General features: G+C 40.5%; 1 protein-coding gene across 1 annotated transcript in view; it reads left to right on the forward strand.

Moving 5' to 3' along the window:
* The window catches only part of ANKRD31 (ankyrin repeat domain 31), a 109,978-nt gene that overhangs the window by 42,202 nt on the left and 51,007 nt on the right, over nt 1-16,769 (forward strand). The window contains exons 13-16 of the mRNA XM_038403607.2: nt 5,384-5,445; nt 6,267-7,824; nt 8,408-8,668; nt 14,381-14,572. Of these exons, the coding sequence (XP_038259535.1) occupies nt 5,384-5,445; nt 6,267-7,824; nt 8,408-8,668; nt 14,381-14,572 (2,073 nt within the window). The remainder of the gene's footprint in view (nt 1-5,383; nt 5,446-6,266; nt 7,825-8,407; nt 8,669-14,380; nt 14,573-16,769) is intronic.

Below are 16,769 nucleotides of genomic sequence, written 5' to 3' on the forward strand. Positions count from 1 at the left end.
ACCCATTCGAGGGATGTTGGCACTGCCCTGTCTGTGTGAGATGTACACCGGTTCATTGCTGACCCTCTGGGGAAGAAAAATCCACTTTTACACCAGCTGCTGGATGGTGTTGTCTGCCTTGTTAAGAGGTACCTTCGCCATGGCAGATCCCCTCAGGACAAAAGAAATACGGGAGATTAGGAAGGTGTTCAAGACGTTGATCTTCTGCTACGGTGCCAGTAGGGAGGAGTTGATCCTGGCCATATCTCATAGGATCTCCGTGATGGTATCCTTAGATGTCTGCTGGATGCAGAAACCCGTTGGCATGCCGAGATGTTGGTATGTTTGCCCGTTCTTGAGGAAGATCACAGGTTCACCCTGGATCTGAAATGGTGTTGCCTGGACCGAGTGCCTTCTACTGCCATCGATATGCAGGAATGCAAACTTCCTGGCACTGAAGCGGAATCACATCCAGTTGCCCCATCACAGGACCTCATGGCTGAAGTTACATCTACTTGAGCTATCGATGTGCACCACCTCAGACCCAGAGGAAACTACTACCTCTAAGGAATGAAAAGGATGATCTACAGTGACTGTTCCCTCAGGCAGGCAACATACTCCGGAGTTGAGCAGCTACAGGAAAACAGGCACTCAAAATCAGTGCCACGTACATTGATGCCAAGCATCTTGGCACTGGGAGCACTGGCACCGGCCACTACATCAGCATCAACAGTTCTACCAGTTCTGGGGCCATTGATTTAGTACCGCCAATCCCAGCCATTGGCAATGTCATTATTGGAATTGGCATTGGTGCCGCAACACAAAGGTGAGACTGACAGAGGTGGAGTGGAGTGAAGGGGGCATCAAACATCGCTGTCCTGGAAGGAGAAGACACAGCACTCCTTCAGAGACAGGGAGTCTTAGTTCTCTGCCAAAGTGAAAACAAAACTTAATTTCTAGCACTGACCACCATGGTGATTATGGGCCTGAGATATGTTCTCATGGAAACAGCTAGATGCTGTCTGGAGACATCACTGGCATGGGGCTGATGACTGGCACTGGGCCAAGAGTACTAACCCATGGCACTGCTGTTTGAAGAGTACTATTCCTTGTCACCATCTCTGGGTCATGCCTTCTCCCTGGCATTGAGCAAGAACACTTCTCCTCTAGGAGGGCAACACTAGGGCTGGTTCTGGAGATCCCACTCACAAGGCAGCAACCCAGTGGAGGCATGAATTGCAGTGGGCTCACCAGCTGCAACTGGGCCAGTACTCATTCAACGTGCCACCCAGGCACGCTGGCCCTACTGAGGACTATCATCACAAGTGTCCCATAGTAGATCTCCTTCCTGCAGATCCAGGAAAAGGGGGAGAACTGGCTCCCTGATGACGTTGTTTACTGTTGCCAGAGCACAGCGTTGGTGCCCAGGAGCTGGGAGAAGCAGAGGAACAACATTAGCATGCCCAGTCAACACCAAAAGAATAATAGTCACTGCCTGATGCAACAGTTCAACTAGCCTCTGCCCATGGGTTGACAATTCTAAGGCTTTTCAGGAGACCTTTGCTCACATTGCAAAGACCTTAGACCTTAGAGGCCTGGTCTACACTAAAAAGTTACGTCGAAGGAAGCCACCTCACATCAATCTGTTAATGTATGTGTATACATGATCAGATCCTTTACACTGACCTAAGTCACCTGTAATGTCAACTTCTGTACCCGCCTCTGTGAGAGGCATAGCACTTAATTCAATTTTCATGGGTCGACTGTGAAGTAGTGCAGACACAGTGTTGTGTAATTCGACTTAATTGGCCTCCAGGTGGTGTCCCACAATGCTCATCTGTGACTGCTCTGGAAATCATTCTCAACTCTGCTGCACTGTACCCAGGTACATAGGAAACAGCCCCTCCCCTGCTAAAGCCCCAGGAATTTTTGATTTCCCATTTCCTGTTTGATCAGCATTGGGAGCATTTCAGCTTGAGCACAGCCAATCATGGAGACTACACGCCCCAAAAGCACTCCAGCCTGGTCTTCACAGGAGGTGGTGGATCTCATAGCTGTGTGGGGAGAAGGTCTGTGCAGGCAGAGTTCCAATCCAAAAGAAGAAACACTGACATCTATGCAAAGATTGCTGGTGGAATGGGGGAGAAGGGCTACATGAGGGACATGCAGCAGTGCCGTGTGAAAATAAAAGAACTTTGCCAAGCATACCAGAAGGCATGGGAGGTGAACAATCATTCTGGTGCTGAACCCCACATATACAGGTTCTGCAATGAGCTGCACGCAGTTCTCAAGGGTGACCCTACAGCACCCCCACAAGCAACGTGGACACCTCACAGATGTATGGACAACAAGAAGTACGATATGGTGGATGAGGAAGAGGAGGAGGAGGAGGAGAATGGGAGACAGGCAAGCGATGGATTCATTCTCCCCGAGAGCCAGGAAATATTTTTAACCCTGGAGACCTGTGGGTTGCAGGACATCTTGGTGCCAACCGTGATGCTGGGGAAGGCACCTCTGCTGAGTAGAGTTACAATGAAAGTCCAGTTAAACTTTAGTGAGCACACACATTCAGTGGTATTGCATGTTTACTGTGAAGACAAAGTGTGGTGCTGTGGTTCTCTGCTTATAAGAGGCCGCTCCAACTACGCAGAGGGTGGCCTCTGGAAAAGACTGTTTATGTTCACTGGAAGATCCGTCCTCCCCTCCAATAGGGTAGCATAAATAATAAAACCCTAGACAGCAACATAGATGCCTTGACCTCATTGGGTACAAAACTTTTTCCTCTGTGGCACTCCAGTTTAGAATGGCAAATTCTCAGGCTATGATGATGTAGCGTTACTCCTGTGCTAGGCTCCAGCCAATCCACAAGCCAGGAATTCAAGAGTCTCTCCTTCATGTCAACCTGAAGAGGAATCACAGGCCTCAAACCCTGGCCCACAGGTCCCCAGGCAGTGTCCAGGCCATGACTGCCACCCAGCAGCTCACCTAACTAACCAGGGAATTAGCTCACAGAGGGCTCTTCCCCCAAAGCTCCCAATTGGGGGAAATGTCCAGCTCTCCAGTTGGTTGAGGTACTCTGTATAAAGCATGAAGAGCCAACAGGAAGTTGTCCAAGCAACTTGAGGAATCCCTGGATGGCTGCTACTATGGACCCCTTTTGCTTATCTGACTCCTGAGCCCTGCTTCCCTGCCTGCTCCTGGTTCCTGTCCCAGATTCCCATCTACTCCCAGTTCCTGCTGTTCTGCCCTAAGTCACGTTCTTGCTTCTCCGCATTAACTTCCATTGCTGTCTCCAGCTCTGACCTTTGGCTTGGTACCTGATGCTGTTTTCAGTTTTGACCCATGGCTTGACTCTGGCTCCAGCACTACAAAGAGAGATTTTAAGTGAGTACAAGTAATGAGGCATAAAAGTCAGAAATGGTTACAAGAAAAATAAAAGATAAGATGTTTACTAATGCCTAATTTAGCAAACTATATTAGATTCAAGCAAAGTTTCTTACCATATGCTTCACCAGATTACGGCCAAAAGTTTCAGGTCAGGACCCCTCTCCCAGAGCCAACATCTGCTTCCTTTTTCTCTTCATGTGTAATGAATGTGATGCGCAGGGAGAAAGAGAGAGGGATGTCTTGGGATGTTTGTCCCTCCTTTTTATAGTTTCAGTCCCCCTCTTGAAAAACGTTTCCAGCTGGACAGTAGGAGACAAAGAATATATGTGGAAGGATGTTCCCTGCTGTTTTTTTCCCCACCTTTTTGAACTTCCTTTGTCTTTCCTTCCTGCTTGACGACTTTGTTTACTGCTTAAATGCAAATTAAGCAGAGCACACATTTCTTTGTTTAGGACAGACCTGTTTGCCAGCCATCTGTTGAGCAGAGCTGTGGGATTTGGAACATATGTTAATAACACCATACAGGAGAATCTTATAACTTCACATACAATGTTACTGCACATATTTTACCAGGACAATACTGACCAGCAAATTACAGGTTTTCAAACGATACCTTACAAGGCAGCTTTGTATTTTGTACAAAGATTATTACAATAATGTGTAGGATGTGAATACAGGAGTGTATTCTGTCATATGCAGTAACTGGAATTCTTTGAGATGTGTGTCCCTATAGGTGCTCTACTACTCACCCTCCTTCCCCTCTGCTTTGGAGTTTTGTCTTATTGGACTTCGTGGCAGAGAAGGAACTGAGGCCATTTTGCCCATGCAACTCTATATATTCTTGATATAGGGCATGAGGATATCTGGAGCACATGTGTGGGCTGAACAGGCACTACTACAGAAAATCTCAGCTCAAAGACTCATGGAGTGCAACCACATCTGAAGTGGAGCACCCATAGGGACACACATCTTGAAGAACTCCAGTTACTGCACAAGGTGAGTAACCTCTCATTCTGTGTCTCAGTCAGGTATTGAGTTTCAGAATAGGATATCTTAGTGCAAAGTTTCATGATGCTTGTGGGCTATGGAGACATGGTTGTCACCATGAAAATTCTTCAGTCACTTGAACTTTATTGAAACCAGTTTCATAGCCAATCAGGTAGTCACACATAAGAATTTTTACACTCGCCATGTTTTCTGTATAAAGAATTCATTCTTTACATTTTTCTGTCCTGTTGTACAACTAATTAGTAACTGACAGAAGGTGAATGTGTGTCTTTTATTCCTATCCTGATTAACTTTACGTATGCCTTTGGAGGAAGCTCCCAGCTCTAAAAAAGAGTGTTTTAACTGTTGATGAAGCTATAAATACTGGAATGTAAGATCACAGTGGTTATATGCTATGATTTTAGTGCCTAATTTATTTACATAAATATCTAGAGTCAGATCTTGGCCCCTATTCCAGCCCACTCATGCCACTCTGGCAACACAAAGGGGTGGACAGAAAGCTAATTTAAACAACCAGCCAGGAACTAAACTGATTCGGGGGCAATCCCTGGCATGTGTTGAGCTGATGAGTTGGCTTTCACACCATCCCGTTACCTTCCTTTGCCCAGTGTACAAAGCATGCTGGGGTGGAAGGGACATGATTTGAGCAACTTGTGAACCAGCTATCACTGGCTTCAGAATGGCCTCTAAAGGGCCAGTACAGCATGTGTAACTTAGAGAAGCCTTGTGGGCCAGACAGACTACCAACCTCCTCAGGAATCAGGATGCTTAAAGCCACATTTACTGCTTCTCAACTGTACCAAGCAGACTTCTGGTGCAACTGGAGATCTGAGCCCATGATTTTAATGTCTAACTTTTTTGATCCTTATGTTTTTTTATTTCCAGATAGCAAATGGCTGTTAGGTTTCACTACAAGCTAGACTCTGAGCATAGGATGCTGTGCCTGTAAAGCAGAGAATTGTAACTTTCTTTTGATATTGATCCTTTCAATCTTTCGTTTTACTTTCAGCTAAAAAGGATGTAGAGAGAACATTAAATGCTCAAAGAATAAATGACACAAACCAGCATCAGGTAACTTTTTTTTTTTTTAAGGAACAACCATTGTCATTTGGTGATGAACGGTCATGCATCTGCTATTCTACAATAAAGTATAATAGAAAGGTAGTGCATTTCTGAAATGCTCTTGAGAAACAGTACATACTAAGAAGAAAAGGAGTACTTGTGGCACCTTAGAGACTAACAATGTATTTGAGCATAAACTTTCGTGAGCTACAGCTCATTTCATCGGATGCATTCCTTTATCTTTCCCTGCTTGCTGTAGAGGATGTTGATCAGGTGGTTCTGAATACAGACTAACACTGCTGCTACTCTGAAACCAGTATATACTAAACATTTCATAACTAATAATATCCGTAGCATATGATGCGGTGTGGAAAGGCCTTTTTTCTTACTTGCTATAATTTTAAGTGTTATGGTAAATGTCTGTGTAATTTACCTTGGTAGAGACTATCATTCTCAGAAATACTGTATTGGAATATAAGTGTTTTCATTTTTTCTATTTTTAGCTTACATCCTAAAACACTGTTTTATATTTTATTGATGATAAGCATTCACCAAACAGAGTACCATAAACACAAAAATAGACCCTTTATTTGGAAAACATATTATTGATAGTGTAACTGATGCTTTCAACATTTAGTTAAGATTTTGTTGTGTTTCTGCTCCAGGCAGAACATCAGATGTGAAATAATCACTAAGACAAGTCCAGTTGAGGTCTACCATATTTTGTGACTTGTAGCGTTGACTATACAGTTGAAGCAGCAACCTAAAATGAAATATAACAAAGCAATCTACCAGAAAATTAAATTAATCATATGTTTTGTTTTTTGCAGTTGGAAGTACATTCAGGTAGCTCAGTTCACAATTCAGATGTTGGTAATAATAATATATCAAAGCAAGGATTTATCAACTTTGAACAAAGTAGCAAAGAGAATTCAATAAGAAACTCAAAAGGTTCCATCTCCAGAGTATTTGAGGATCACAGATTGTTGAATGAAAAAAACTCAAAAGATACAAGACTGGTTCCAACACAGACAAAGAAATCAGCAGGGACTGTAGAAAAGATTGTATCTATTGAGAATGTCAGTGAGTACAGGACAATTGTATCTCCTTCAGATACATCTAGAGACAAAACAAGACTCAGAAGCCACAAAACATATGACCCTCATGTTGGACATAATAACACTGGGTTCACAGTTAATACCTCTTCCTCAAAAAGAATAACTAGGTCCTCTGTACGTCGTAGTTATAGTTCAGATAACATTTGTGAAGCAGGGGGAAAGCCCAGCATACCCAAACAGACAGAAATGCAAAAGGAACATGACTTCTGTAGTAGTGATACTCCAGTTTCAGAAGAAAGGGAGAAGACTTGTGAAAGCAACAACAAATCTTCAATAATAATGACAGACCAGGTAATTAGTTTACCACGCACTGAATCCTCAATTCCTGTAGTAAAAGCATCTACAGAGCGGTCTGAGAATGTTGAGTTAACGGAACTTGATTCTCACTCAGTACTTTCTTTGTGTGAAGAAATTAGTGTGCCTCTTGTGACTGCAGAGCAATGTTTTATGAATCAGGATAATGAATGCCATTGTCTTAACCACAATAAAGATGGTAGCATGGGTGACAAGAATCTAAATGCAGCTAAGAGAATAAGTAGTATCCACTTTGTTGAAGAAAACATCATTTACACTGAGAATAATAGACCATCAGACCAGTTTCTTTATTCTGAAAACTTCAGAGATCAAATTAACTTTGATCTTGATAGAGACAGAATTAATGATGAGGAACAAAGTTTAAAACACTCTTTACCTCTTTTTGAAGATATATCTTTACAGGAAAACTGGCTAGAATCAGGAAGCCTAACTACACTTTCACCACAGGGAACTGTAAACCTCACTGATTCAGACTCTACAGTCCTATCTGAACAGTATATTGAAAATAAGAATCAAAACATTTATAAAAATATCTCTAAAGATGTAGATAAGTGTACTGTACAAACACTTCAAACAAGTACAGAAATACTTTCATTGCATGAATTTTCAGCAGCTGTTAATAGAGCTAGTGATTCTGAAAGTCCTGAGAATTTTAGCATCAGTGTGCTAACACCTTTTGCTCATCAAACGGATGAGGGAATGAGGACGATGCTAAATTCAGAAGAAAGCACTGGAAGATGTTGCACTGAGAAAATTGAAGATGAAATGAATTCAGAGATTAACACATCTACAGCTTTACAGCTACATGAAAAAGATGCATTTCAAGTGAAAAGAAAGAGACAGGACCTTCAGGAAATCAGCTTAGACACAGATTTGTATTCCACTAGTTGTATGAACAAGAATTCACTTCATCCATCTCAGCTGACCCAAGAGCAGGAAACTTCCCAAAAATCAGGTGAAAAGTTTTATTTTTAAAAAAATTATTTTAGGAATTCTGTGTAGGCATGTTGTAGTTTGTAATAGATTTTTCGAGCAGCACAATATATGCAGCATATACAGTAGCATACACAAATGGCAAATGTATGAATTGCATTCCAGAAATATTGCCAGATATATAAAATTAATGGATTGGTCATTTTGCAGCCGAACCCCTGGTAGTTATTTTGTTACTATCAAAATATAACTGTAATATTGATATTGACTAAAGTAATGAAAATGAAGACATCTTAAGCACTCTAATTTTGCTAAAGAATTTTTCTTTAAAGAGAAACCAGACTAAAACACAATTTCACAGAATAAATTTTGAATCCTTATTGATTCCATTTTTACAATTTTCATTGTATAGTGAATGGTGAACAAAATGTTCATAATGCAAAAATATTTCCAAATGTTTTGATAATTATATCATAGAAGTACATCGCCTATGCTACATAAACACTTTGACATTAATTTTCATCAGTCAGTTAATAGAGCTAATATTTCTGAAAGTCATGAGAGTCATAGCACAGATGTTTTAAGTCCTTTTGTTCAACAAACAGATGATGGAATGACTGCTGAGAGAAGTGGAGAGCAAAGCACTGGAAGATGTTGCACTGAGAAAAGTGAAGCAGAAGGAACTGCAAAGAATAATACTCCTATAATGTTACAATTACTTGAAACAGAAACAATCCAAACTGAAAGAATAAGACAAGACCTTCAGGAGACCAGCCAAAATACAGATTTACGTGCCAATAACAGTAATTCATCTAATTTATCACAATTCAATCAAGCAGCAGAACAGGAAATGCATGAGAAATCAGGTGAGTTGTTAATATTTTATAAAGATATGTTTATTTTTCAAGATTTATAAGAAGGAGACTTTTGGTAATTTATAGTAAGTGATTTAGAAAAATAAGCATAGTGCATGAAGCATATATCCTGTCCAACAAATGCCAAGTGTGTGAACCACTGACAGGGCTTCTAAATGTATTGATAGTCATTATGGAGCTATTGGAGTGTAAACACTTAAAAGATAAATATTTTTACTGACAAAGTTACAAGAACGAACAAAGTTTCAAGCACTTTTTCTCTTTGTTGGTACTTACTTCTTTACAGGGAAAAGAGCTGACTTAAAGGGTTTGTCGACATTTACAGTAGTGTCATGTAGACTAGTACAGACACTGCATGCCAGCTGAGCTAGCACAGGTCTAGCGTAGAATCTCGTACAAGGATTCATCTATCTTCTTTGGATGGTTGAAGATCTCTTTGTGGGCACACTTGATAGTCTTGCAGGTTGGACTGAGCAGCAGTTGTGTCCTGTTCAGCTCTCCATTCCATTTGACCACCTGGATAGCCACAGTGGTGTTCTGCAGCTTTTAGGCTGAGAACATGATAACAGCTGTATGCGTATACTATGTCCTCTTCTCTCTGGTGATCACAGCCTACTCCTCCTCATCCACCTCCAGCTGTGTAGAATGCTGCCTGATCCTCTTGACTCTGGTGGTTACAAACTGCCAAACCTCCTTTCTGATTTCCACTCTCACTGATTCCTTGATCACCAGTTCCTTTCTTTCTTGAATCTGGGATGGTGATGCTTCCTGAATCTGGTTCCCCAAGAACTCCTCAACTTCTCTGATGCTCTGCAGTGTCAGTACTTGTTCTTCAAATCATTAATCCTTTCTTTCATCACAGCCATAAACTTGCTCTTTATACACAGGAAGTCCCTTCTGTCTTCAGGCAGGAAAGAAGACATGGCACATCCACTCCAGATCACAGTAACTGTTCCATCACTGGCCATCACTGTAACGAATGTAGAACTGTACCTAGAAAGAAAGCTTCTCACACTACTTTCACCAAACTCCTTCCAAAACCCCTGTTTGCCACTTCTGTTTGATCTGTATAACGAGATATGTATGTGTATATACTTGTATGCATATTATTTTGTTCTCCCATTCTGTATTTCCAGTTGTAATGGGAAAACTTTATCAAAACCATGTATCTTGCAGTGTAATCTCCTTTGGAAGATCATTTCACAGTTCAGCTCTTTTTCCACCCCCTTATCCCCAGTTGAGGATACTATCTCCAGAAAACATTTTATTCATCCAGCATTTTGTTAGCTGCACGGGCCCATAGGAAAGCAGCTGTTTTGATGAATCAGGGAAGGAGATGCCATCACTGGTGTAGCTGAAGGCACTGAAAACTGGGACCATGGCTTCCAGCTGTGAGCAGAAACAGATTGGGAACCACTAAAAGGATAAACATATGGGTGATGTTTCTTGGTTTGCTCTTCTTCCTCATTCATTAACTTTGTTATCCATCATGGATGGCTATTATTTTCCTTACCTTATATCTTCCACACCCCCGTGGCCTCTCTGACCCTTTCTGTTCCTGAACAGAAACTTGTTCTTCCTATATTGTCATATATGCAGTGGTCAGTATGAGTATCCTCTTCACCCATCTACAGTACATCACTCATTAGGCCCTACCCATTCCTTTTCAGCTTTCATAGAACTAGGTGAAAATTGCTAAACTCTCTTCCTACAGTTTGGTCTGTCACAAAAGTCACATGTTTCTCACTAAACAGTTAACAGGTCAGTGCTGAGGTTTTGAATATTTGTTTAAAGTATGGATACCACCCGGTTGCATTTTTGATTTTTAAATCTGCTTTTTATGTTTGATAGGATTTTAATACTGAGTCACACACAAACACATTTACATAAAAAACAAACCAAAAAATCATCCAACAAATTGGATGCTGTATTTGCCAAGTTCCTGTCCTTTCCGACCCACAACCCACCTGAGGATGCATTCCAGAGAGAACCATTGTTCTTTAGAGTAATCTAACAGTTCCTCATTGTGCTGCTGCAAATGTTTTTTAGCAAACATAAAGAAGACTGTTGTGCGTGACAACTGCACTAGAAAACTTTGCTGTTATTTGTGTTCATTTGCAGCCAGTTGCTAAGAGTCATTAGCTTAATGGGCTGTTGTTGGGTTTTTTTTTTGTCTACCTCTCTAAAGACTCCTTTGGACATCTTCCAGTCCCAGGAGTTTAAGGAAGAAGCAGGAACTGGAGAACAGATGATTGATTTGGGATTTCAGAGCCAGAAGCTTTTAGGCTAAAATACAGTACATTATCTCAAAGAAAACAAAGGGTTGAGTTGAAGGGGTACATGATGATACAAGCTGCCATTGTGTGCTCCAGAATCTCAGCTTTCATTTTGAAAAAGTAATTCCCTAGCCTTTAAGGCTAAGATAATGTGAATCAAGTGCAGCTGATGCAATGATATGTACCTGAGATTGCAAAGAGTGAGAAACAATAGTGCAGAGAGATGTATGTATTGCCCCTATCCATCTCTAAGGGGTGTTAACTCAGATACTTAGTAATGATCATTTAAATGTCAGTATTGCTAATTTGCTGTGAGTTACAGCTCATTTTGGCACCATGAGCAGGTGGCATTTGAGAGAATACCACCACTTATTTTTTTTCCTCTATCAAGAAGGAGGCTATCTCTAGGAATGCAGGGAACTGAGGATTTACTGAGGAGAAGCAAAAATTGAAGGGATCAGCAGAGCCCATGGGTCTAGTCAGACCCCATGTAGAGGGAGCCAAAGCCAAGGAGCCCAGCAGAGTAAACATTGCCATAGTTTGAACCTCTTCACAATCTACTGTGATTGACATCTAATTTTGGCATCTCAGATGGGCAAAGCTTATTTTCTGGAGAGAGCTTGGAAGGGAGGTTTAGGTTGGACATTAGGAAAAACTTCGTAACTGTCAGGCTGGTTAAGCACTGGAATAAATTGCCTAGGGAGGTTGTGGAATCTCCATCATTGGAGATTTTTAAGAGCAGGTTAGACAAACACCTGTCAGGGATGGTCTAGATAATACTTAGCCCTGCCATGAGTCTAGGGACTGGAGTAGATTGATCACCTTTCGAGGTCCCTTCCAGTCCTATGATTCTATAATGTAGGTTTTACATCCTATTCAAATGGAATATGTTTTCTCCATCACTATACATAGTATGAAAGGTATAATATAATTTGCACAAAGTGAAATCTGTGTGTTTCACATTACTATTTTACAGCATCTTATAGGTAGCATGTAAAGACAATGTGTCGAATTTTGCTTTCAGTTACACCACTGTAAATCTGGAATAACTTGACTGAAGTCAAGGAAATTATTATAAATTTACATTTACAATGTACTCTAACCTGTTTAAAAAGATGCTTTTCTGGTCATACAAATCCAGGGCATAATACACTAAAAGAATCCAAGGGTTCCTGTTAAGTATCAAAAAGAAAAGGAGTACTTGTAGAACTTTAGGGACTAAGAAATTTATTTGAGCATAAGCTTTCGTGAGCTACAGCTCACTTCATCGGATGCATTCAGTGGAAAATACAGTGGGGAGATTTATATACATAGAGAACATGAAACAATGAGTGTTACCATATACACTGTAACAAGAGAGTGATCACTGAAGGTGAGTTGTAGCTCACGAAAGCTTATGCTCAAATAAATTTGTTAGTCTCTAAGGTGCCACAAGTACTCCTTTTCTTTTTGCGAATACAGACTAACACGACTGCTACTCTGAAACCTGTTAAGTATCAAGTAAATGTTAACATGGCCAGTATTCAGGTAAATAATGAATACATATTTTTGAAAACTGTATTTGAAAAATTCAGGAACATGATAAATGGGCACATTCTGCTCTCTTACAATGAGGTGGATCTGGATTAGCACCAGTAAAAAGGTGGAGTTATTTCAAATTTACACAAGTTTACAGGAGAGCAAAATTTAGCCCATGGTGTTTCAACCATTCTACAGTAGCGAAAAACATTTCAAACCGTCATATCTCACAAATGTCTCATCCAATTACCCTAACACTTTATAGAATATGAAATCCTTTGACCAAGGACCACATATGAGAAATTTCAAGCAGATGGCTTTAGTTTTGGTGACATATCTATGCCTTGTTTCATTGTCTGACAGCAAAATATGTCATTCCCCACGGTACAATCTGGACTGCTGAATAGCTGTCTCTACTCAGTTCTCTATGGGATGCCTTTTACACTGATTTACTGGTGAACAGCCACTCCTGGCCAGTTAACACACAGCCTCCAGCATGTAACTTGCTCCCAGCTGCACAGTATTGAGTGCTACTAGTTAGCCCCTCATAAATTACACTGCAGAAGAATACAGCAGATTCTAATCCCAGCCTTGTTCCCCAGAAACGTGTGTCTTGTACTGCTCAGTACACTACACTATAAAGTATGTCATTTCATCAGTGGAAAATGATATGCACCAACCTTCTTATCTCAAATGGAGTTTCCCCGCACACTTTAATCCAAACACACTGATTAAGATACAACAATAAGATACGTCTATTAACTATAGAAAGATAGATTTTAAGTGATTACATATGGTGCATAAAAGGTGCACCATAAATGGTGCATAAAACGATTGGTTACAAAAGAAATAGAAGAGGAAAACGAAAGCTAATACTTAATTTTACAAACCAAGTGAACTTAAAAGCAAAAAGGTTTTGTCTCACCCCATGTTTGTAGCAGTCTGTATTGGCTGAAAAGCCTTCCAATGAGGACCACCTCTCCCCCAGTTCAATGATGCTTTCTTTGTCTTTCAAACATTGTAGCAGCCATAAGTAGAGATGGGGATGAGAGAAGTAATTTGTGTTGTTTGTGTCCTTCATTCTTATACCCTTAGTTCTCCCCTTTTTTATGTTTATCTTCAGCTGGGGTTCAGGTTACAGGCAAACTGTTTACACAGAAACCCCCCACCCCCCACTGTGTTTTTGCCAATATGTAAAGTCCTGGCTCACACCCTTCTTCCTGCCAAGGAATGGCCATTTAATTAGGCGATTGTCCAATTGATTATGCTGATACCTGGCTGGGAGTGCTACTGTGTCTTTGTCTCTGAAGAGTTTGGGCCTGCCTATCTAACTCTGAAATATATTACAGCAATGTTCTGCAGTAGAAAATTAAAACTTTACATACAATGTTGATATACATATTTTACCAGGACAATGTTCAGCAGATTATCATAGTCTTGTAAAAGTGGTGAACATAATATTATAGACATTCACACAGTGTTATCAGGAGAAACTGTCAGTTGCTCCTCCTCTCGGTACCTAACTCTGTGCAGCTTCCTCCCATTTCTGTCTAGAGGAGATGAAGTCCCAGCAAGTAGTAATATCTTCTGAAGTCATTCCTAGTAACTGAGAAGCAGTCTGTGAAGAAATGTGCGAACCTTGTTGCTATGCCACGTAGTTGTGCTGAATAACTATGTAATCTTCTCCCTCCATCTTTACCCAGTTGCATCCTTATTGCAAGTTGTCTGGTAGTGGATTGTAAACTCTTTGGACCACAATACAGTGTACTTGATCTGTATTATATTTTTGGTGCTGTCAAGTAATAATAATTAAGACAATGGAATTGCATAGAGGTATGCTGTTTGAAGTGAGATCAGAAGCTTGGCCCAGTTTTCTAATGAGAAATTTTGGTGTTCAATATGTCTTTAGAATCTTCACTATCAAGCAAAGAAGAGATAACAGCTGTATCTGCTAAGCCTACCTATATTATAAGAGCTGGGATAAAAAAGAGAAATGCCAAAGGGGAAAGTCGCCTGCACCTGGCTGCTAAAAAAGGAGATTTATCTTCAGTGAAAACTCTTATAGCATCTGGAGTATGTGTAAATTTAAGGGATAATGCAGGTTTGGATGTTTAAAATTACTTCTTTGGTGATCCTCTAGTGATTCAGTTTGATGGCAATTAAGAAACTCAACTTTTTTTTTAAACTCTTGAAAGAATGTAACCAAGATGTTTTAGAAAATAACTTATTGGTACGTACTTTATTGAACAAGGTTAGTTAGAAAGATTACTTTGTTATGTCATTGTTATCTTTGAATTTGTATTTGCAGTCTTTCAAATGATACATATGAATCTTTTGACAATAATGTGCAGTATATTGACCAGTGCATCAGACAATTGTGTATATATATTTATATACACACTTGCATGAATGTGTGTGTGGATGCATACACACACACATCACATACTGTGGTGTAATCTGTGGTGGGTACCCCTCAGGGTGCCACCTGGAACTGGGGTACCACTGAGCCCTCTGATTCAGCGGCCTGGGCTCCCTCTCACATTGTGCTGCTGTGACAAGCTGCAGACCCACTCCCAGTCCTACACTGCCACCAGCACTCAAACAGGTAGGGACACACCAAGGTGCAGTTAAATGCAGGCTCTCTGACCAGCCACTCTATGAACCAACAATAGAGAGACTACAGCCAAGATTACCCCCAGCCCCCAGGCATGCACCGCCCTACTGGAGTATAAACCCAAAATTATGCCGTCTTGCGCTGCACAGTGAACTGTACAGTGTAAACTCATAGAGTTCACCCCCCCAATGTGGAGAAGAAATGCAACAGCCCCTGCCCCTTGAGCTAAGATTCCCAAACACTTCACTCCAAACTTACTGGTTTAGATTAAAACATAAAATAAGTTCATTAACTACAAAATGATAGATTTAAGTGATAATAAGTGATAGCAAACAGATCAAAGCAGATTACCTCGTAAATAAACAAAATCTCAAACTAAGCTTAACATACTAGAAGGATAGGATTTGAATTAACAATCTCACCCTGACTGTTGACACAAGCAGGCTTGCAGTTTCTTAAGGCACAAGCTGCATTTGCTTTGCAATTTGGGTTTCCCAGGGTTCCATATGCAGGCTAGAAATCCCTTTAGCCTGGATCCAGCACTTCCTCCAGTTCAGTCTTTGTTCCTCAGGTGTTTTCAGGAGTCCTCTTGTATGGGGAATGAACAACAGATGATGTCACTCCCTGCCTTATATAGCTTTAGCATACAGCTGGAACCCTTTGTTCCAAATTCAGTTTGTGGAAAAACACTGGTATCCAAGATGGAGTTCCGTGTCATGTGGCTGAGTCATAGCAGCCATTACTTACAGACTGTCTGGAGTGTTCTCAGGAGGACTCACCAGGTGGTGGATAAGCTTCTCCTAAGTTTTTCCTAATGGCCCATTACCTTGAATAGGTCCTTAACAGTCGGCTATCTAGACTGGAAGCATTTTTGCCTCGTGGATGTCACCCAGGTGTGACTACATGTGAAATACAGATACGTAGTCAATATTCAGAACTTTAGATACAAAAATGATACAAAAATGACACATGCATATAAATAGGATAATCATATTCAGGAAATCAAAACTTTTCCAATGACACCTTATATAACCCATCTTGTACAAAATGCATTACAACTATGCCATAATCATATCATAATAATATTACTAGGATGAATATGGAGTGTAGTGTCACAACATCCATGTAATAAATTGCTTAGGTTTTTGATAAATTGTGGACACATGTAATGCACATTTATCATGTACCTCCCCTTCACTTTGCCCACTTGGCTTGTGAATGCAGTGGCGTTACTCAGAAGTAAAGTTATTCACATGCGTAAATGCAGAATCAAGTTCTCAACCTTTGAGCCACTTCAGGCAGTTCCATTTTTTTTAAATTAAATTACAAGGTAGATGTTTCCTTCTTTTCCTCTTAAATGTAGAATTTCCTCCTAAATTACACAAGCCTGAGCCCCAGGGATGGCCAGTAATTCATTCTGGATCCAGGGCCAGTTTAAAGTTTGATATCACATGATGCCACCAGTGCTAGAAATTGGATTGTCAGTATTTATGCTTTTGATTTCTGATATTTCTACTCTGCAATTTCTATGCTATTATTATTTCTGATAGTATGATTTAAAAAGCAAATAACACATTTCTTTAGCCAGTATTGGAATAAATTTATCTTTGAAGTCAACTGAGTTACAACAAGGAAAAATTGCCCCAGTGTTTCAGGGCAATTCTTTGTTTCAGATTTATTATAA

Source organism: Dermochelys coriacea, chromosome 5 (assembly GCF_009764565.3).
Source record: "Dermochelys coriacea isolate rDerCor1 chromosome 5, rDerCor1.pri.v4, whole genome shotgun sequence".
NCBI lineage: Eukaryota > Metazoa > Chordata > Testudines > Dermochelyidae > Dermochelys > Dermochelys coriacea.